We start from the raw sequence: 21,073 nt of genomic DNA, 5'->3' as shown, positions 1-21,073 counted from the left end.
AAACGCTGAAGAAGAAGCAAAACACGATTTCAGGAAAAGACTCTGGGACGCTTCTAGGTCACATTGGAGTATTAACTAGCTCAGTCTATGAAATACACATAGGGAGAGATCACATATGTAATTCCATTTAATTCTGCAGCAACTCTATTATATACGTGTCATTTCTTCTGTTTTCCTGATGGTCCAAGAGTTGACCTGTCTAAAGTTGCTTAAGTAGTTGGTGGTTGAGTTTAGGTGCAAATAGAATTCTTTCCACTACACCAGTGATTCCCAATCCTGGCTCCCTGTCAGAATCATCTTAAGGGTTTTGTAAAAATACAGATTCTTGGGCCCAAGCCCAAGAAATTCTGATGCAGTAGTCTACAGCAAGCTCTGAGAATCAAGTATTTTTTTAAGTTCTTCCAGTGACTCTGATACATGGTCGTCTGGGGGGAAACAATGGCCGCAGTTGCAACCGGAGAGCATGAGAATGGGTGCAGATGAGGGGCCAGGAGAGAAGGGGGTGGAGTCGAGGAACAGAGGAACAAAGCTGCTGTGGGACCAGCTTGCAAAACTACGCGAGCCACAAGGAGTCTCTGAAAATCCTCCTAGATCTGAAAAACAGGCTTTGGCATCACCTGCATTTATTTCTAAGACCCCAGACCTTCCTAATCAGTCCACCTCCTCTCAGATGGCTATCAGATACTCCTATGGTTTGAAACTATGCTTTCAGAAGCCATAACAACCACAATAAAATGCTTTTGCCACAGCGTGGATTCCCCAAGATGAATTATGATGAGATACTCAGGTCTCCATCAATAAATAGTAAAAAAAAAAAAGGCATTTGAAACTATAGATGCCTTGAATAATTACTTAGCTAGTTATGTGACCCTGTTTCAAAAAAAAAAAGTTAATAAAATCAGTAGCAAAATGTGCATGAATCCTGGCCACATGCACAAATGTTCTTTCTTTTATTCAATATCGTCTGTCTTTTGTGCTCTATTTGACCAGGTTGTGAAAACCAAAATATCTGCATACAACAAGTCTTTAAGATCCCCCAGCAACACAAGGGGAATAGTGCATTATTAATTTCTCACAAAACTTGATCTTGATATCTGTAGCAGAGTGGATACCATCTCATCTGGCAGGCCATGACACTTACTCACATCTCTGGGGTCTTTGGAATGTTGTCTCATGATTGGTTTTTACAAGAGACATTTCTAGGGCTGCAGTAGAAGTTCCAAGAGCGAGTCTGTGCCATGATTGGGGGCTGTTCATCGATGGGTGGGGCGCACAGAGAGCACAGGGATGTGCTCTCTGATTCCACAACAGAACTAAAGACAATGGTTCTGCTGGAGGGCTCGGATCCAGATCCATGCCATGTTCATTTTTCCAGTGAGTTCCAGTCAAAGTGTGGAAACATGAAGCAGGAACAAGGAAAGTGAAAGGTGGAGGAAGGCTTATAGCATGAAGGAAAATGATAACAACTCTATTTTTATGGCTTTACTCACTAAAGTTTTGCGAGCATCTAGGATGTTCCAAGCCCCCCACTAGAGGCCAGGAGGACAGCGCACCAAACAGAGATGGTTCTTGCCCCACGGAGCTTGCAGGCATGTGGGGGAGCCAGATGAAAACGAAGCCAACTAACAAACCAAATAATTTCAAAGTTTCATAAGAGCCAGGGAGAAAGGGTTTTAGGCAAGGGAAAGGCATGATCTGCAATGTGATTTAAGAGGTTGAGTCCAGCAGCTGTGCGCCCGCATCAGTGGGACTGAAGAGAGCAGTAGATAGGTAACTGCAGCCGTCCTGATGACACATGCTGATGGCCAGGCCCCGGAGGGTGGCAGTGAAGGTATGACACCCACCCAAGTACCTGAACAGCCACCACCAGCAACCACGTTGTGGATGGACTCTCACACTTCGTACTTCCGAGGGAGCTCCCGCAGGTGATGTGATCAACAGGACCCTGAAGTGGAAATCATGAGCCGATTTTGAGCACTTTCATTATGATTCAACTCAGCCTCCTTTAGTTTAAGGGAAATCCTTGCTTCCAGTTCAACGAACATCTACTGAGGGAGCATCTTCTCTGTTCCGGGCACTGCGCTAGACCCTTGGGGAGCTCAAGGATGAGGGAAGAAATGGTACCAGCACTCACGCAGTCTACCTTCCACTCAAGAAGAAATGTCTAAAAGACAGTAAAAAAAAAAAAAAAAGACAAAAATCATAGAAAATGCCACAGGGTCTTGAAGTAAGGGGAAGAATTCAACAGGAAGAGAGGAAATCCTAAGTGGAGTGAAGCCCAATCAAAGGCATGGAAGTGGGGATCTGGGGGCATGTGTTCAGGGACCAGTGTGTTTGGTTCTAGTGTTGGATTTGCAGAGAGTGAGCCTGAGGGTACCCCCGGGGTAGGAGCAGACACTGACCGCTCCTTTGACATCCTTCCCAGTATTTGTGCAGCTTTATATCTGTATCATATGTTTGTATGAAAAGCAAACTCTCACTTTGAAATTCTTCTTCCCGGTGGCAAGATTCTTTCCCCTAGGTGGATAGCACAGGGCTCACATAGTACTAACTGCTATTAAAATAGATGCTCAGAACTACAGAGCTAAAGCGTAGGTACCTATTAAGAGAAGCTGCTGCTTTCTGAAATAATTTGTCTCCCTTATTTGAAAGGATTGATGTCTTCCCATCCCTTCTCTTCCCCTGTCTTCCTTCTCTCCCTCCCTTTCTTCCTTCTGAGGAAGACTGGAAACATATCAAGGAGCTCAGGCTAATGTCCTGAAATTTTGGCTAGACAGGCTTTTTGAGGTTGCTGGTGCTGACATGTGGCCACAGAGATTTGTCTAGGGCAAGTACATCCTAATCTGTCCACAGACATTCATGGATTGCTCTGCTTAGCAGAGTAGCTGCTACAAGAATTGTTATGATTTATTTTCAGGAAGATTTTTTCTTTGGCTCTGTCACTGTGACTAAGAACCATGCTTTATAGTGTGCAGGCTCTGCTCAGCCCTGCACCTCCCTACAACAGGGTTGGCTAGTGGGCAGACAGGTGCATGCCCGTGGGACATCCTGAGATCCCTCCCACTCAGACGGATGGGGAAGGAAATCATCAGGAGCCCCGTGCTGCACCTGAGTGACCCCTGGGAGATCATCTGGAAGCCAGTATCTGGGGTCACACTGCCATTTTGCCCCGTCCAAAGTATGTCCTCTTTTTTTCTCTTTCTTGTCACACAGCTGAGTAACATAGAGTATAGAAATACGCGTTACAGACAAGGCTCCCCGTCTCCAGAAATATTTCCGTCCTGTTGCGATGGCCTTCAGTGTAGGGGACGATGCAGCTTCGTGCTCATCCTAGCGACTTCTGTCCACATTCTGGAATTTCTCTTACCATTGGTCTCTTCGTTCTCTGATCCTCTTTCCAAAGACATATTTCTCTAGAGAGTGTGTCTCAAATGCTGTATGTCTATGAAGCTCTTTACAAACATTAATAGACAAATGGTTAGTTTATATAAAGCACTCATGTATTACTCTGACGTAAGCAGTGAGGAGCCCATGGTTTACATTTTTTTTGTCTTTCTTTTAAGACGAATGAGAAATTATATTCCAGATGATCCAACCTTTCAAGCCAGGGAAGGAAGGGGTGAAGAAGGAACCAAGATTTTAAAAAGATTTAAATTTGGACCCTGGGTGAGGTCAGTGCAAATCGGCATAGGGGCTCATGTTGATCTTTAAAAGGGAAAGCAGGTCTTGAGTTTACTTTCTACGTTCAGATTCATGCTTCTCTGCTCTGAGCAGACCCCAAAATACTGAACTTCTTTATGAGCTCCTAATTTAAAAAATATATACTTCTAGTGTCACTAATAACAATGATAATGGAAGTAAGGCAGGGTTTGTACAAAAGAAGGCAGGCCATATCTGAGTTGTCAATGGCCGTGTGTTCAGAATTCTTTATAAATACAGTCATGTGGGGTGCCTGGGTGGCTCAGTTGGTTAAGCGACTGCCTTCGGCTCAGGTCATGATCCTGGAGTCCTGGGATCGAGTCCCGCATCGGGCTCCCTGCTCGGCGGGGAGTCTGCTTCTCCCTCTGACCCTATCCCCTCTCATGCTCTCTCTATCTCCTTGTCTCTCTCAAATAAATAAATAAAATCTTAAAAAAAAAAATACAGTCATGTAGAATCCAAACTCATAGTCCTCATATATATGTCAATATTTTTCACAATCAAATGTCTTGACAATATCAGCTATTACATTATTTAAATCACTTGACATTTCGTGTACTTTTTTTGGTGGAGTAATCATGGTGCTTGAATATCAGTTCTAACACAGTGTATGGTGTAGACTCTAACTACGTTGTGATTGGAGTAGAAAGTAAGTGAAGGGAGCATAGGTATCAGCTGGCCATGAATTCCTCTTCTGCCTTATACACTGTGTGCCCTGGAGAGAGTGACACGACCCCCTGGACATCAGTTTCCTCACCTTTAAATAGAACAAATAGTAATAGTACCTTCATAGGATTGGTGTGAGGATTCAGTTAGATAATGTAGGGAAAGCCTAGTGTTTAGTACATATTAAGTAGTGAATCAAAGCCAACTTTAAGACACACATACATGCTTCATACAGCTGGAAAGAAATCTATATGTGTATGTATATATCATATGTGTGTGTGTTGTGTATGTGTAAACAGTGGTTATTTAGGGGTGTGGGATTATAGGAGATTTTAATTTTCTTTGATTTTCTCTATTTTCCAAGTTTCCTAGGAGTTTGTAATATATTTATAATGTCATCAAAACTTTTAAAAGATGCAATGCAGGACAAGTGACTTATTAGGACAGTTATGGCAAGAGCAAAATGACACATAAGTTTCCATGCCTTAGAAAAGGACCAAAAAAAGTGAAAAGGTAAATCTTACAACATGGCTCCTACTGAATAGCAGAGATCTCAAGGGAACAAAAACTGGAAATGAGTTGAATAAGCCAAAAGTAAAAGAAGGGGCAGGGCAGCCAAAGACAATGGGGTAAAGCCCAGAGACCTTCAGTTTAATAAGCACTTCCAGCAGATCTTCTGCAAGGCACTGGCATTTTAAGATTGCAGCAGAATGAGCTTTTCTTGGAAAGTGTACCTCAAAAGATTTAGAAAATGAAGAACCACAGCCGTTCAAGTGCTAAGGAAAAGCAGAGAATCAATAACCAATTAAAGTTCCAATTTTTTTCTAAGAGTGAAGCGGCATCAAGGAGCTCAAAACAAATAGAAACTTCCCAGACTTAACGAGTCACCCAGCCTGTAGACGAAGGTGGGAGCCTCATTTCCAGCAGGTTCTGTTATATTTGGGCACCGGGTCTGTGAATTTTCACTGAGAAATCCATTTCCATCCGCCTTTCTGTCTTGTTGCATTCCCACGTCTCTGCCCAGCAGCCTTCGGCATGGGAAGCCCATCCTCTCTTGCTTCACGTTCAGGCATCTTCTGGATTCTTCCTCAGATTCTGCCCCTGCAGTGAACACATTCTGAAAACTCTAACTTTTGGTTAAAGTGATTCTTATGACGCAGGCAAAAGAGAGCCAGAAGGGTTTGCTGTTCTGCCTGTGCCCCTCTCTGGGGTACTTACACCATTTGCTGGTCTTACCAAAAATAGAAGTTGCTGTGCCATTTACTGGAAGGGTATCACTCCTTCCCGTCCCTCCCCACCGCTCCCCTCCCGCGACCCACCCCTCCCTTTCCTCTCTTGTCTTCCTCCCTCCCTGCCTCCTTTCCTTTCTTTCCTTCCTACATTCCTTCATCCTCTCCCTCCCTCTGTCACTGTCAGTCACTTCCTTTCCCCTCGGCATGTACTCGTTTAGTAACTTTATCAATTACCTATTATGTGCCATCCAATGCATTATGCACTGTGAGTATAAAGGTACCCAAGGCATGACTCGTGCTGATATTACATTTTCATTGTCTTTGTCTTAGCTCCCAATTACACTCTAGTATCCATGCAGTCACTCCTGTTTATTAAGTGTCTGTTGCGTGTCTGGAATTTTCATGGAACTTATTGTACTTAATTCCATCATCTACCCAGAGGTAGGTATTATTACCACCCCTATAAAACAGATGATTGAGTTTAGGCTCAGAGGGTTTAAATATTTAACCCAGGGTCACTCATTTCCTACGAGGAGGAGTCAGAAATGTATTCTGATTTTGTTTTGCCGAAAATTCTGTGCTTTTCCTGCTGGGCCTACGTATTGACTGTGAAGGACCACGTCCAGACTTTTATGGTTTTATCTTCTTCATAGGGCACTGCACATGTAGTGTAGACAATAAATACTTGTATGGAATTAGGTCCCAGTTGTATTAAAATGGTCTGCCCGATTTATTCGTTCATGTGCTTGTCTTTGGCAGTATTGTTCAGAATTTTCACATGGACATGCATTGTTCAACTGGTCAATGTTTTACTGCTTACGTGCAGAGAGCAAGGGTCATAGCCAGGAGTCAACCCTGAGCTGAGACAGACAAAGGATACTGCAATGGAAGCGCTCACACAGTTCTAGGCCTTGTACATGTGCTCAAGTTCTTGTAAGGTGCTTCCCTGGAATTAGAATGGCTGAGAGGTATACTAGGGGCATGCTGGATTTTATCACATGTTGACAAATTACTCTCTGAAATGGTCCTACCAATATACTCTCACTGCCAATGCACTTAAGTGCCTGCTTCTCCATACCCTTTCCAATACTGGATAGTGGCAGACTGCGAGCTCAGCAAGGGCATCTTCTTATTTCAGTTTGCATTTTCTTGATTTACTAGTATAATCTAGTGCCTCTTCATGTTTATCGGTCCTTTGGGTTTCTTCCTTTGTGAAGTGCCCAGTCATGTGCTTTGCCAACTCCTATTGAGTGATTTGGGGAGTTTTTTTCTTATTAATGTATAAGAGAAATTCATTCTGGATATGAATCATTTAGCTGTTATTTGACCGTTGGAAGTATCTTTCTCTTTAACCACTGTCAAGTTCATCATCACATTTTTTTTTCCCTTTAGGAAGGGCATACAAGGTCGGTTCCAAATGGGTGAAGGGCTCTTTTTCTTCCTTAATCCAATGCAAGATGACATACATGATCTCTGCTATTAGGTGAACAGCTTTTGCAGATTTGAGCAAAAACTTCCCTACAAAGGCCTTCAAGGTTCTTCCCCAAATCTGAAGAGTAACCCCCTCTTAGCATCTTGGGAGTTAGATGGAGACAAACACACGCTATAGATAGGTGAACAAAACAAGAGAAATAGATTCTCCTTTAATAAAACAGTAGCTGAGCAGGATCTACACTTCTCAAAACAGCCTCAAAGTAATTTGCAAGTAGTTTCTGTAAGTGATATTTATCACTTAGTGATCACTGTTTAGGCATCCCAGATTTAAAATTTTAACTTTGACTACATGGAGTCCTTCTACTTCTTCCCCCTCTTACTAAGAGCAGGTTTCAATTATGTAATTATGGTTAAAGAGGCCTGAAGAGTTTTTACTCTTATGCCTTCACCCTGATTGGATAATGGTTTGCAATGACTGGTTGAGAGCTGTGGAAACACAAATATGAGGCCAAAAGCTTGGATATCTATATAAATATTTACAAATATGCTCGACTATAAACTCTGTGAGGTGAGGGCCCATGTTTACCATACTCATGATGGTTATAGCCTCAGCGTTCAGCTCAGTTGCTAATCCTAGTTAGTGGGCATGTGCTGAACATTCCCAGTTCACAACTATTTGTTGAATCCTAAATCTGTCTTAGGCACTTTGTATTCTATGAGCTTGGTGTAATCTGAGTGACCACCATAGGCAAAGTCCCCGCCATCATGAAGCCTCCATTGTAGTGGCAGGGAGAGTGAGTGAAACTAAAGACAGGACTCAATGAAATGGGATAGAGTTGTGGAGTGGTGGGGTGGGGGCGGGAGTGTTTCTGTAGAGACCGTGGTCTGAGAAGCCTCCCGAGGAGGGGTCATAGTGCTAGCAACAACATTTACTAGACAGAGATAGAAACAGTCACAGAGATAGATTGAGATATATCAAACTACAGTCTCAGAGTTCCAAAACAGTTACTTCCAATTCGGACGGTAAGCTCTGTCAATGTATTTTTATTTGGGGCAGTTTATATGAGTTTTGAAAGAAAAAAAAAAAAGGTGACCGAAACATTGATTTTAAATTAGAAGGAGTTAATGCATTTGTAAAATATGTTCCTTTCTCTTGGGGGGCATAGTTGACCCCCAGAGACAAAACTGGCTTCTACAGATAGGTGGGGGGCTTTGGCTGGACTGTTAATTGTCTAAGCATTCTGTGTACTTCTGACCACCCCTCATGTCCTACAGTCCACTCCACCAGCCTCAACCTTTAAACCCTATTGACTGTTCGCCTTCTGCAAGCAACTACAAACTACATGGGACGATTTAACAAAAAAATATTGGAAACGAAATTTAAAGCGGAGCACCGAGTTTATGGGTAGAAACTGCAGATTGCACAAACAATGCATTCCGGTGATGAAGATTCTCTAGCTATTGATTTAATGCAGACTTCCTCCTTGTTTCATTTATTTTGAAAAATTGATTTCAAGTTCTTAAGAATATCTAGTAGGTGTTCAGTGTTTCTTGCCGCCTCCCCACAATGACTGCCTCGAGAAAAAAAATCATGCTATTCTGGGGTTTTGTTTTGTTTTCTTAGTCAAATGCTTAAATCAGGACTGTTTCCTAAATACCTTTTGTTGGGTTTCATTGTTTTGTTTATTTTACTTTAGTGAGTACAGGCACCTTCAAATTTCCTTCTATAACCTTACCTCCCCCCCCCCCCCCCCCAAGTCATCATCTGACCTGGCTGGTGGAGCCGGTCTGCAGACCTTGCAGCCGGCTTGATTTTTGCACGGGCTATAACTTCGACACACAGAATTTACGGCTTCTTTGAGGAACCCATTTTCGAGCTAAGAGAACAAATGAAAGTGTTCGCTCATCTTTCGAAAAATATTTATGCGCTTAGTATGTTCACCACTATCCATTGGGTTCTCGGTAATAAATACAGAATGTGACGCCGGCTTTTCACAAACGGGGGGTTTTTGTCTTCTATTTCTGGGAAGTTACTTCCTCGCCTGACGTTTTATTTTCCTCATTTATTCATCTTGAACATCCTACGGAAAGCCTCTTCGCTCATAGCTATTGTTCTCTCCCGTTTAAAGATGGCTTAGAAATGGAAACCTGGACTTGTGAGGGTCCTTTTAGGTTTATTCTCCCCTCCGTTACTCCCTTCCGTACACTCTCGGCCGAGGCCGTCAGCATCTGAGCTGAAAGAACCGGAGGCGGGCGAGGAGAGGAGGGTGTCATGTTGGAGACAGGCTCCTGCTGGCGGCCGGCGAGTCCGCCGGGGTTAACGGGGGCGCGGGGGTCAGCGCCCTCGAAGTTGGGGGCCTCGGGCCGAGCCGCGCCAGAGCCGCGGCGACCACCGCTCAACGAGAGCATCCTGCAGTCCCGCTCCCGCCACCGAGCAAGAATCGCCTCGTCTGTCGAGATCCCACGGAGATCTTGCTCTTTCCAGGGCAGCCTCTGCGACCGAGCGCGTTGCGGGGCCAACGGAGGCGAAGCGGGGCCGGTGAGAGGAAAAGCCCAGGCCTGGGGCGGAGGAGGAATGAGGGGCCGGGAGCCGGGGGGATTTCCTCCCGCGCTTCCCCCTCCAACGGGAGCGGAAAATGTGATTTGCTGTGCATTCCAGGCGCGGTTCCCTGGGGTGACCTCTCCCAGCCGGCCTGGGCGGGGGGAGCAGACAAAGAGGCGAGGCAGGCGGAGAGGGGACCCCGCGGGGAGGCAGGAGGGGTGCGGGGGGCGGGGGCAGTACCGGGAAAGGGGGCGGATAGCGGGTCCGGCGGCGGCGGCGGCGCCTGGCCAATGGAGAGGCGCGGCCCCGGGCGTCCGGCTCGGCTGCCGGCATTTAAACGGGAGACGGCGCGATGCCCCGCACTCGGTGCGCCCTCCGCGGACCGGGCGACCCAGTGTGCAGCGAGAGCCGTGCTCTCTGTCCGGCGGACCCCGCGCCAAGCCGGGGCGGCTCGGGCCGCGGTCGCACACGGCGCCCGGTGTCGAGAGCGCAAGCCCCGAAGACCCGCCGCACTGACAGGTGAGTGCAGAGGCTCCCGTCAGAGTGAGTGAGGGAATGAGAGAGAGAGAGAGAGCGCGCAGGGGCTCCCCTGCAAAAGACTCCCGCGTCCCGCGTCCCGCTCGGTGCAGACGCGCGGTAGCCCTCCAGGCGCGCAGATCGAGGCCCCGGTTCCCTAGGGTGAATTATGCAGAAAAATCCAGGGTTCTTCCCGCCAAGGTCTTGGCTGCCGTAACCTCACCTTGCGCGGTCCGCAGGGAAAGCCTGGGAAGGAGGATGTCAAGAGCGAGAGCTACTGCCCCGCCTCCCATTTCCACCTCCGGGAGCCCAGCTAACGCGCTCCTGGTGCGTGTGCCAGCTGCGCCGGCAGCTCAGAGGCGCGGAGTCCTGGTGGGCGCGTCGCGGGAGCGGTGGGGAGCAGCAAGCCGCACTGAGGGGGTGCCACGTGTCTGAAGCGGGGCGCTGGGGCTCGGGACGGCCGGGGGCTCCCGTCGGAGTCGCAAGAGTGATCCTGCGGTGGGCTGGAGGGTCCGGAGAATGAGCCGTGGGTCCACTGGCTCGCCCTCAAGGTGAGATGGAGACTCGGGCTAGAACAGAGCCGCGGAGCTTGGCCGCGGTGGAAACCGGAGCGTCGGGTAACGGGTCAGCTGAAGGGCTGTGCGCGGTCGGGGCGGCTGCAGTGCGCACACCACAAACACCGCACACATCCGCGGGCTGGCTGCGCACGCGTGGGCGCTCAGTGCAGGCTTCTAGGCTTCTCCCCGCCCCACGCGCGCCTCCGCTGAAGTGCGGACGGCCGGGGGCCAGGCAGCGCCAAGCCGCCGGGTTCCGTTTCCCCGGTACTCCTTAATTTGTGTCCTAGAGGCCCCCGCCCCCCTCGCTGAGTCTCGCTGGCGACGAACGACGCGGGACTGGCGGCTCAGACGCCCCGGTCGTCCCCAGTTCTCTCTCTCCGCCTCGCTGACCCCGTCGCCAGGCCCGGGGTCGAAGGGGCTGTCACCTTGCCGGCCGGAGCGATAAGAACGGACGCGCCACTGCTCTGGCTTGGCATTGCCTTCGGACCCCAGCTCCGCCTTGGGGGCAGCCCCAGCCGGGTGTTTCCCCGCGGGGGGCTCTGGCGACAGTCACCGGGCGAGGCGGGGGGGCAGACAGGCGGTGACCGGGCCTCTGCCGTGAAGCCCTTCTCGCGCTCCCGGAGATTGCCCGAATGGGTCCCCGGGTTGAATCCGGCTGCCGCCTTCTCCTCCTCTGTCGACTTAGAATCGCAGCACTTTTACACAGAAATAAAGCCTCGACGTTAGGGGTTAAAATCTCTCCTTAAATGATACAAGGGCAGAGAGCCGACCGCTGGTAGGTAATTGGATCTCCCGCTGGAAAAAGCAGATCCGAGCGGTGTGCGCGTCTGTTTATGTTCCCCTTCGAGATGGTGCCAGGACACGAGTTGATTAAAACAATCTATTGTTAAGTGGGTCACGGGGATTTAAGCTGTCCCAGGGACCCCAGAGTGGTGGCTTCCTTTTGGCTGTACACACAACTTAAATAAATAGCAGAGAAGAGGTTAAGATAACCCCGATCCCAGGGTGAGGAGTCTTCTTTCACCCCAGGGCTTTTCAGCCCCGACCCCTTCCTTTCTTTTCTTTACTTTTTTCTTTTCCTTTCCTTTCTTTTTTCTTTTTTTGGAAGGGGGGCCTAGGGGCCTTGAAGAGATGGGCATTTCAAAGCAACAAGGGAAAGATCTTAAGAAAACTACGGTCTCATCTCCCTGGCCCACGCAAGTCTACAACAGTAGGTGATTTCATTGCTATCACTGGATAAATTGCACTCTCCAATTGTAGTATTAACTAATTATTGAAGCGTTCTTTAGAACCATAGTTGCTCTGTGTGTGTGTATTTAACCCTCAGGTCATTGTAGGAATTAAAGTCTTTTGTAAACTTTGTAATTTTACAGGTTTCCTAGTTTCTTAAAAGTCCATTTTGAGTGAAATGTTTTGGTAACCCACCATCTATAGGAAATCCTAGCTGGCTGACACAGTCTTTATGGGAATGATTAGACAGAGAAGAGTAGAAACCTACTGTGTCCTCACATCTTTGAATCAGAGCTGCCTGCCTTGTCTTCTAAACTGAAGCCCTCGGTCTTAATGTTTAAATATCACAAGTGAAATAAGGCCAAGAAATTTTATGCCACGACCCCTTTCCAAAGAAATGCTTGTCAAAAGTGAAGCTGTGGAGCATGTCCTAGAAGAGAGAGTTAAGGACTGGTGGGAAAACCTAACGCTTTTATGTAAAGAAAAGTACGGGTGGGGGGGGTGGTGTTGGGGAGGTAACTGTAGCATCCAACTGAAAGGCACAGATTAGGCAAGTGTTACCAGCCCATGCCTTACATCTGCAAGGAATTTTCTTTAGTTTTAACATATGCTCTTAGAAATGCAAAGTACAACAGTAATTCCTGGGACAACAGAAGTTTTTTTTTTTTTTTTCACATGTGAACATCAAGATACAAACTAGATAATTATTTGACTTACAATATTCTTCAAACTGTATTGCATTAGAAACAAGTCCACGCATCCCTTATTAAGTACTGTGCCGGGTGTCCATAGAACAGTGGTTAAAGACACGTTTGGGGGCTAGGTAGAATGGGTCTCCAACCCTGACTCTCCAACTGAGGAGCTGTTTGACCTTGGGCAGATTCCTAACTTTTCTGACTCTGGATTCCCTGATCCATAAAAGGAAGACAATATTATCTACCGCATGTTCTATTGTGAAAAAGAAATGATAAAATACGGTCTGATTTATGCACAATGCCATGCATGCTAAGGGTTCAAAAATATAGATAACTCTGATTATTGGTGGTGGTATTGGAAGAGGCAGTAACATTATACAGCACCAGATATATTACAAGGTGGTTCTGAAATTAAATCCCAAATTCAGACTAGCACACATCTTGCATCACAATATAGAACCTATAGATTAACTCTCAGTAGCACTGCTCAGTGAATATTTATGACTTTCTAACTTGTTTCCTGTTGACCTCGAAAATTGTATACAATCATTCACTTCAGCAAAAAATCTTCCAGTGAGCATAGAGCTTCTGAGATACTTAACTACCTGGTGGTTTCCTTTCTGTACTATGTGATGTGGGAGGCCAGCCAGATTTAGCTTGAATGGTCTTCTGAATAAGGTGGCTGTAGTTAGGGTCTTGCAACTCATACAGGATGAGACTTTATCCTCTACTAGTTTGCCAGCAAGTAATTCTTCTTATCTTCTTGGTTCAACTTGTCTGGAAAAAAAAAAATCGACCCAGTATATTCTTATGAAATTCTCTACTTAACTTCTAAAAGTTATCTTTTTGGTGGCTCAGTCGTTAAGCGTCTGCCTTCGGCTCAGGTCATGATCCCAGAGTCCTGGGATCGAGCCCCGCATCGGGCTCCTTGCTCTGCGGGAAGCCTGCTTCTCCCTCTCCCACTCTCCCTGCTTGTGTTCCTGCTCTTGCTATCTCTCTCTCTGTCAAATAAAATCTTTAAAAAAAAAAATAAAAGCTATCTTTTTAAAAATTCAAGATCAAGTTAAAAATAACCTTTCTCTTCTCAGAGATTTAGTTCTGAGAAAAAGGAGGAGATTATTCTAAAATCTGGCCTGCATTTAGAGCATTTGCTGTCACTTTAATTATTTTCTTCTACTGGGAGAATAATTTGATGTCATGCCTGTTGAACGTCTTTCTAAAACTTAATTCATCAGGAGGAGTCAATCAGATGTTCAAGCATAGACATCTGGCTTGCTGACCATTGTCAATTCACTGTAATTCCCACTCAGCACTCCATTAAACTGATTATAAGCAGGTTGGTTAGCTAAAATGAGAAATACAGCAAGAAGAGTGCCAAAAGGAGCTGACCTAAACTTGCCCAAAGACATTGAGAATATTGGATACAGGTCACACAGAGCATTTTTATTTCTGATTCCCTAGAGTTAGATGATTATGTTCGTAGAGCCTTGTGAAGTTTGGAATAAATCACCATGACCTACACAGGACAGAGGTGCGGGATAAGCTATCTCTCTTGATCACTATGGGAAACCATCAGGTAGAGGAAAGCATCAGGTAGAGAAGAACTGCTTTGAGAGTGTCTATGTGCTCTGGGACAAGTGGATTGGGGGGAGGACAGTAGTAAAGGGAAAAAAGGTAGGGGTGGGTGGGTCTTGCTGATGGAGAGCAATTGCAGAGAAAGCTCACCACGAAAATATCACATTACTTGGAGAAGCAGAAATGCATTAAGGAGAAGTTGAGGCAAATTTTGAAAAGAAGAATGTTGTCTGAAATGAGTGTAAAGGGAGGTCTTTTTTGGGTGTCCTGATGCACTCTGGACCCACAAAATGCAGCTCATCTTCAATGATGTGAGTGGGTCATTTCATGAATGCAAATTACCAAAAATGTTTGCAGCTCATGGTTGGGCATGAGGGATAATTCATAGGAACCTGAGGTTTGATTAAGATTTGGATTGATTTTTGATAATGGGGCATTCTGTGAGGTGCTGATATGGAAAAGAATTGTCTCAAGAAATTTACATCTTCGGGAGCACCTGGGTGGCTCAGTCGGTTAAGCCGCTGCCTTCGGCTCAGGTCATGATCCCGGGGTCCTGGGATCGAGCCCCGCATCGGGCTCCCTGCTCAGCGGGAAGCCTGCTTCTCCCTCTCCCTCTGCCTGCCTCTCTGCCTACTTGTTCTCTCTCTCTCTCTGTCAAATAAATGAATAAAATCTTTAAAAAAAAAAAAAGAAATTTACATCTTCATGATTTCCTGCGTGCTTGTGATATTTACAAAGTGCAAATTATTTGGTGGCAATACAATTGGGATTTCAAGAACAAAACAGTCCCTTTTTCTTCACTGAGTAATCATGACCAGTCTGTGGTGTGTGTGTGCGGTGGGAGGTTGGGTGACCACAATGACTTGACAGAGCCCTGGTTCTAGAACTATTAGAGTTCTCAACCTTCTAACTCTTACTCATGTGGAATATGCAGAGCCCTTCAGAGTACCACTGTTCTTTAAGCTGAGGTCTGTGTTGAGATTCCTTAAGTTGGTTTTTACTTTTCTCCAAATAACTAGTTACAAGTTTTAAAGAGTCAAAAGCCTCACAATAAGCACTAAAGATCTTAAAAAGTAGGCTTTTCTAAAAAATGAAAAACCATTTTAAAACATTTTCCACACCTAATAAACCTTATTTTGAGAAAAATTTACTTTTCTTAAAAAACCAAAAAATAAGAAAACAGCCTGTCATTCCAGACCCCTTGGGCTTACAGGGTTCGCACGCTCCCATAGGAACAGGAAGTCTGTCCAAATTAAAACTGAAAACCACAGTTGACTAATTTTGAATTTACTGCTTGCTTTATTGTTGGTTTCTGCCATAGTGAATACAATGGCTTCAATTAGAAAATGAAACCCACAGCATTCTGCATGGGACCAGGTAAAAAATAGTGGCTATCTGAAGTTTTCCTAGAAAAAGAAAGACAAATATTAAGGTACTTCTAGGCTAAGAGTTTGCTATACTGTAAGTCAGAAATTAAGACGATTGTGTTAGGGGACGCCTGGGTGGCTCAATCAGTTAAGCGTCTGCCTTTGGCTGGGGTCATGATCCCCGGGGTCCTGGGATGGAGCCTCGCATCGGGCTCCCTGCTCAGTGGGGAGTCTGCTCCCCTTTCTTGTGCTCTCTCTCTGACATAAATAAATAAAATCTTAAAAAAAAAAAAAAGAAGATTATGTTAGGCTCGGCTGCTCATTGGCACATGTGAAGGCATTTTAAAAACGAAAACGGAGCCTCTGTAAATCAGTGTGGTCCATAACAAGCATTCATTTAACAGAAGAGCACCTATTCTGTGCCAGGCACTGAGGATAAGGTGATGAATAAGTCCTCATGACTCTCACACTAGGTATTTATTTAATGACAGATGTGAAAATGCCAGGAAGGAAAAGTTGAGCATAAAAAGAGTCCCATGTTGGCCTGGAGAAAGGAAATTGCCAATTTTTGGACAGATGTTTGTGGGAGGGGGTGGCTTTATGACATGAACTGTCCTATGCACACAGTGTACTTTCCCAGTCAGGTTCAGATTAGCCTCTGTGATGTTGGACTCAGAGGGTCTTGCTCTGGGAGGGCTGAATTGTCCTTGGGGCCATTTTCAGTAGGGAGGAGGGAAGACTGTGGGTGTAGGCCTACGGCTGTCTCATGCTCCTCTTTGAAATGGGCAGAGACTGAATTTTAGTTTAGATCCTGGCCCCCAATTGAATAAATAGCAGAAATTTGTAAAAGCTTCTCAAATTCACAATATATTTGCCTAGGAGACTGAACTGTCATGGCTCAAGTTATCCTGGTCTCTGGAGAAAATCAGCCCTGTTTTATAACTGGACTTTTCTCATGAGTGATTTTTTTTAAAGACAAAACAAGGAAATTAATTTTTTTGTTGTTGAGGCAAAAAAGGCTCTGTTTAAAGAACAGGGATGTTGTAACATAAACTGACAAAAGCCAGGGAGTCTACAGTCCAAAGAACAGGAGCTAAATGTCACATTATCAGTTCCAAACTTGAACTTGCCCCAAAGTATTAGGTTAATATTGGAAAAATGGTGCCATTTAAGGATATTTTAAATTTAATATTTAATTATCTTAATTTGACATTATCCTTAGGGTTGCATAGTCTTTACTTACAGGGACTGTCGCTTAGAGAATGTAGATTCCACAGGGCCTCTGTCTTTGAAAGGTAATTGCTTTAGCGGATCATGCCAACTTGTATAGTTCCTTGGGGGGATGTGATGAGGTTACTATTAAATTGTACATTATTATATGTAATGCTGGCATACAAAAGAGAGGAGGGAAATGGGTAATTCCCAGCAGTGCCTTAGGTTCAGAACCATGGTGGGCATGGGTTCAGAACCAGGGGCCTGGGGGTAGGGGAAGCCTCAAGATTCAGGTCAGATTTGGTAAGATGGCCTGAGAGGGAGGCTGTGCGTTTGCAATTGCACTCTTTGAAAAGAAAATCCTTCCACATTTTAATAACTCTTTTCTGTGCCCCAGGGTTGCAAGTGCTACAGGCCTTGTTACTCAAAGCTTGTTAGAAAGGCAGACCTACTGAATTAGAATCTGCATTTTAACAATGCCCCCAGGTGATCATCTGCTCATTGAGGTTTGAGAGGCACTGTGTCAGGAGAATCTCAATAGCGTGATGCTTGCACTCTTCAAAAATATGCTCCGGCTTCTCCTCTTCCTCCTCTGTCCTCTCTACCTTCCCTTAACACTCTGCCTCCTTTCTCTGATTTACATTCCTCACTCCATTTTTCTCTCTCTTTCCATCTTTGCTTTCCTGTTTGTTTTGCTAGTTTTCCCTCTGCCTCCCCACTTACCTAATTTTTTTTGCCATTGTTCATTGCCTTTCTGACCCATGTCTAACTCCAGGCCCATCCACAATAATTCAGTATCACTAATTTATTCTACATGTCCATGGCATTTATTAGTGTAAATATTTGCACATACCTGTTTTCCTGTGCCATTTTCTACCTCCTAGATGTTACATACACAGATACACACACATTGGTGAATGACCTGTTTCACCATTTAAAAGTAGAAAAATGTATATCACGATATCATGAATGATATAAAAAATAGCTATGCCCATTTAGAAATGAGAACAGGTGAGAGGTCCAGGAGTCTTAGGAGTTAATGTGATCTTTCTGGAAAGGTAACTCATTCTGTCTGCAATCCTGCCATAGATTTGGTTAGTTCTAAAATTGCTTTCCTTTGTACCTCAAATTTGATCTGAACAGCCTATCTGGGGAGATGAGGTCTTTGTACCCGGGCTTACATGAAGTCATTTCTTGAGAAGCAAAGTGATTTTCTCAAGGTCAGATAGCAAGTTATTGCCCCAAGACTTGGACTGGAAACTCAGTCTTGATTTTGCATCCAGTGCTGCTCCTGCTAAGTGCTCTCCCTCCCTCGGCTGCTTGCCCGTCTCCTCCAGAGGTTTCCTTGCAATGCACGGTATCAGCGAACATCTCCTAATCATCCAACCACCCCAACAAGGCACAACTCAGGAAGCGCTCAGGCCAGTTGGGGAGAAAAAGAGACTGGGAGCCTTTCCTGGCAGATGAAGCCTGGACAGTGAGGCCGATTTGTCTTGCTGTAGAACTAAATAGAAAACTGGGTTTCCCCAGAGAGGCGCAAAGGTAATTGGGCCTAATACAAGAACGAATACAATTAAGTGACCATAAGACAACTTCAGATGTGATTGGTGTCAGCAGCCAGGAAGGAATTCCGGTGGGAGGACATGCCATGAAGAGATAGGGCCTGGCCGAGTTCAGACCTTGGCTTATTCGCAGGTGACCCTGGGCAAGGTACTTCGTGGCTTGACGATGGGGGGGGCGGGGATATGAGAATAATAACACCTGATTCATAGAGATATTGTGAGAAGGAAATGAAATGTCTCACACAGAGTGTTTAACAAGTGCCTGATAAAATGTTAGCTGCTATTAATTTTTGAATTGACTTGTCCGTCTTCTGTGTCTCCCCTCTCTGTGCTTCCCTCCCATAGCATGAGCCGCACCGCCTACACTGTGGGAGCCCTGCTTCTCCTCTTGGGGACCCTGCTGCCCACCGCCGAAGGGAAAAAGAAGGGCTCCCAAGGTGCCATCCCCCCACCAGACAAGGCCCAGCACAATGACTCCGAGCAGACGCAGTCTCCCCAGCAGCCGGGCTCCAGGAACCGGGGGCGTGGCCAAGGGCGTGGCACCGCCATGCCCGGGGAGGAGGTGCTGGAGTCCAGCCAGGAGGCCCTGCACGTGACCGAGCGCAAATACCTGAAGCGAGACTGGTGCAAAACCCAGCCGCTGAAGCAGACCATCCACGAGGAGGGCTGCAACAGCCGCACCATCATCAACCGCTTCTGCTACGGCCAGTGCAACTCCTTCTACATCCCCAGGCACATCCGGAAGGAGGAAGGCTCCTTTCAGTCCTGCTCCTTCTGCAAGCCCAAGAAGTTCACCACCATGATGGTCACACTCAACTGCCCCGAACTGCAGCCGCCCACCAAGAAGAAGAGGGTCACACGAGTCAAGCAGTGTCGATGCATATCCATCGATTTGGATTAAGCTGAGCACACCCAGCCTGTCCTAGGGATGCAGCCCCGGGCGGGCCCAGAGCCAGACCTAAAACGACCTGATTCTTACTTGGCTTCAACCTACAGGCAAGAAGAACCGCCAGCTGCCTTCTGACAGGAGCCTGCTAGCGCGTAGTTTGTGTGCATGAGTGTGAATGTGTGTCTGGGGGCTTGCAGACGCCAGAGGAGGGCACTTCCTATTATGCAAACGTATCCGCTTCCATGGGGCTGGCACAGAAGGCCCACACCCGGGGGGGGGGGGGGGCGGGGGGAGGCACGTGAAAAGAGGCAGGGCTGCGGTCAGGTTCTGCGGTGTAATCCATGTGCCCTTCCGGGGACCAGACTCTCCCTTCTGAATGAATGTTAACGCAAGAGGCTACTCTGAGCGCAAGAGACCTTGTTTTAGTGCTGCATTCTACTTGGAAAGGGTATTTCCACCTGTGCTTGCTTCTTCCCCTCCTCCTCCTCTCTTCCACAGCCCATCCCTTCTTAGGATCTCAGTGACTATTTCGGTCTAATTCCCTCTCTGCCAGGGACTCGAAATTAGCTCACTTGACCATAGACGTGACTTGTTTCTTATTTTGGGAAGGGTCTCCCGACTCCGGGAGCCTGGTGGGCGCGCAAAGGGCAAGAAGGACACAGGAGGGGATGGAGGGAGGGACGGAGGAGGAGGACCAGTTGGGCACAGCACAAGTTCCGTAGGGAGACCTGCAGAGTCTTGAAAGGCCAACCCCAAAACACAGTGCGACCCATGCTGCAGCGAGTTTTTCCCTGGTATTTAACCAAAACCAAGTGAACAGAGGAGAAATGAAATTGCCAAAAAATCACTAACTTTGGCTGTCACTGTGAGCTGCTGAAATTGGCTGTAACCCGACACCAAACTTAAAACATAAACATTGACCACTCCTATTTTCAGAACCCCATGAGTGAGCAAAACCAAGACGACCCCCACCCCCCACTTCGCCCCTCAGACAGAAAATAGATGTAGTTCAGAGCACTCTATGCAGGGATAGGAAGTAAACAAACACCTCATACGCAGAAGGTCCTCATATCTTTCCTTTTGCTTGGTTGTAATCCCCTCTTTCCCAGTTCATTATTTCTGTGTAATGCTTCTGAGAGCCACAACCCTTACTATAACTGCTTCTGCTGAGTGTCCCTGGCAGTGAAGAACCAGGCTAAGATGGGGGAGTTGAGGGACTGCTTTATTTGAGCTAGAAGTATATTGTGGGTCCTTTTGTTTTAGCTGTTGGTAGGAGACTGAGGTGGGGAGCAGAAGAGAAGAAGAAAGAAAGGTGATTGCCTCTGGCTAAGGAGTAGTTTAATGCCTGGGAGGAGGTATAAAGGATGTGTCCTCCCCTTCTTCCTTTGCCTTCTCAGGGTCTAATGAGAAATCCCAGTTAAGAAATCAGAGCATTTGGGGAAAAAAAAAATCCAGACATTTGGGTGCATTAGCTGTCTCTCTACTGGTGGTGGGATTCGGGTAACATTGTAATTGTTCAGAACCTACTGGTAGACCCCTCCTCTGATTAAACTCGGGCTCCTTCCCATCCCTGCTTAGGATTTATCTAATGGCCAAAGTGCAGGGCAGGTGGACCTTACTGCATTTTGGATTTGGCTCACCTGTTCTCTTCAAGCCTGAGGTTTTCTATGTAAACCCATCCCCACCCCCCAAACACTTTTTTTTTTGCCTTGTACCTTCTCATCCTTGCTAGCCAAGTCACATGTGATATGGGAAACAAGCACCATCGACTAGCATTTTAGTTGCCCATCCAGGCGCCAGCACTGCACTAAAGAGGCTGCTTTTATTGTATTTTTTTTTTTTTTTTGGTGCAGCGCTCTCCCATCTAACAGCTAAGCCAGAACCGTGCTTTGAGGCA

The 21,073-nt window shown here is 46.3% G+C and overlaps 1 protein-coding gene across 2 annotated transcripts; it reads left to right on the top strand.

Annotated features, from left to right (window-relative positions):
- The first annotated feature begins 10,618 nt into the window (after positions 1-10,618).
- GREM1 (gremlin 1, DAN family BMP antagonist) lies at positions 10,619-19,431 on the top strand. 2 transcript variants are annotated; one of them, XM_021695572.1, is made up of 2 exons: positions 10,619-10,640; positions 18,633-19,431. In XM_021695572.1, exon 2 carries the CDS (start codon positions 18,634-18,636, stop codon positions 19,186-19,188), a length of 555 nt encoding a protein of 184 aa, XP_021551247.1. In that variant the 5' UTR covers positions 10,619-10,640; position 18,633; the 3' UTR covers positions 19,189-19,431. The 2 variants fall into 2 exon arrangements, with proteins under 2 accessions (XP_021551247.1, XP_044774127.1); XM_044918192.1 differs by lacking the exon at positions 10,619-10,640 and having other exon boundaries at positions 18,634-18,660; positions 18,871-19,431.
- Positions 19,432-21,073: the final 1,642 nt, after the last annotated feature.

This window comes from Neomonachus schauinslandi, chromosome 9, assembly GCF_002201575.2.
Source record: "Neomonachus schauinslandi chromosome 9, ASM220157v2, whole genome shotgun sequence".
NCBI classification, from domain to species: Eukaryota; Metazoa; Chordata; class Mammalia; order Carnivora; family Phocidae; genus Neomonachus; species Neomonachus schauinslandi.
This window is presented reverse-complemented; position numbering and strand designations above follow the sequence as displayed.

Excerpts from the sequence above, each read along its gene's own strand:
- GREM1 (XM_021695572.1), top strand. The coding sequence starts at position 18,634 with ATGAGCCGCACCGCCTACACTGTGGGAGCCCTGCTTCTCCTCTTGGGG.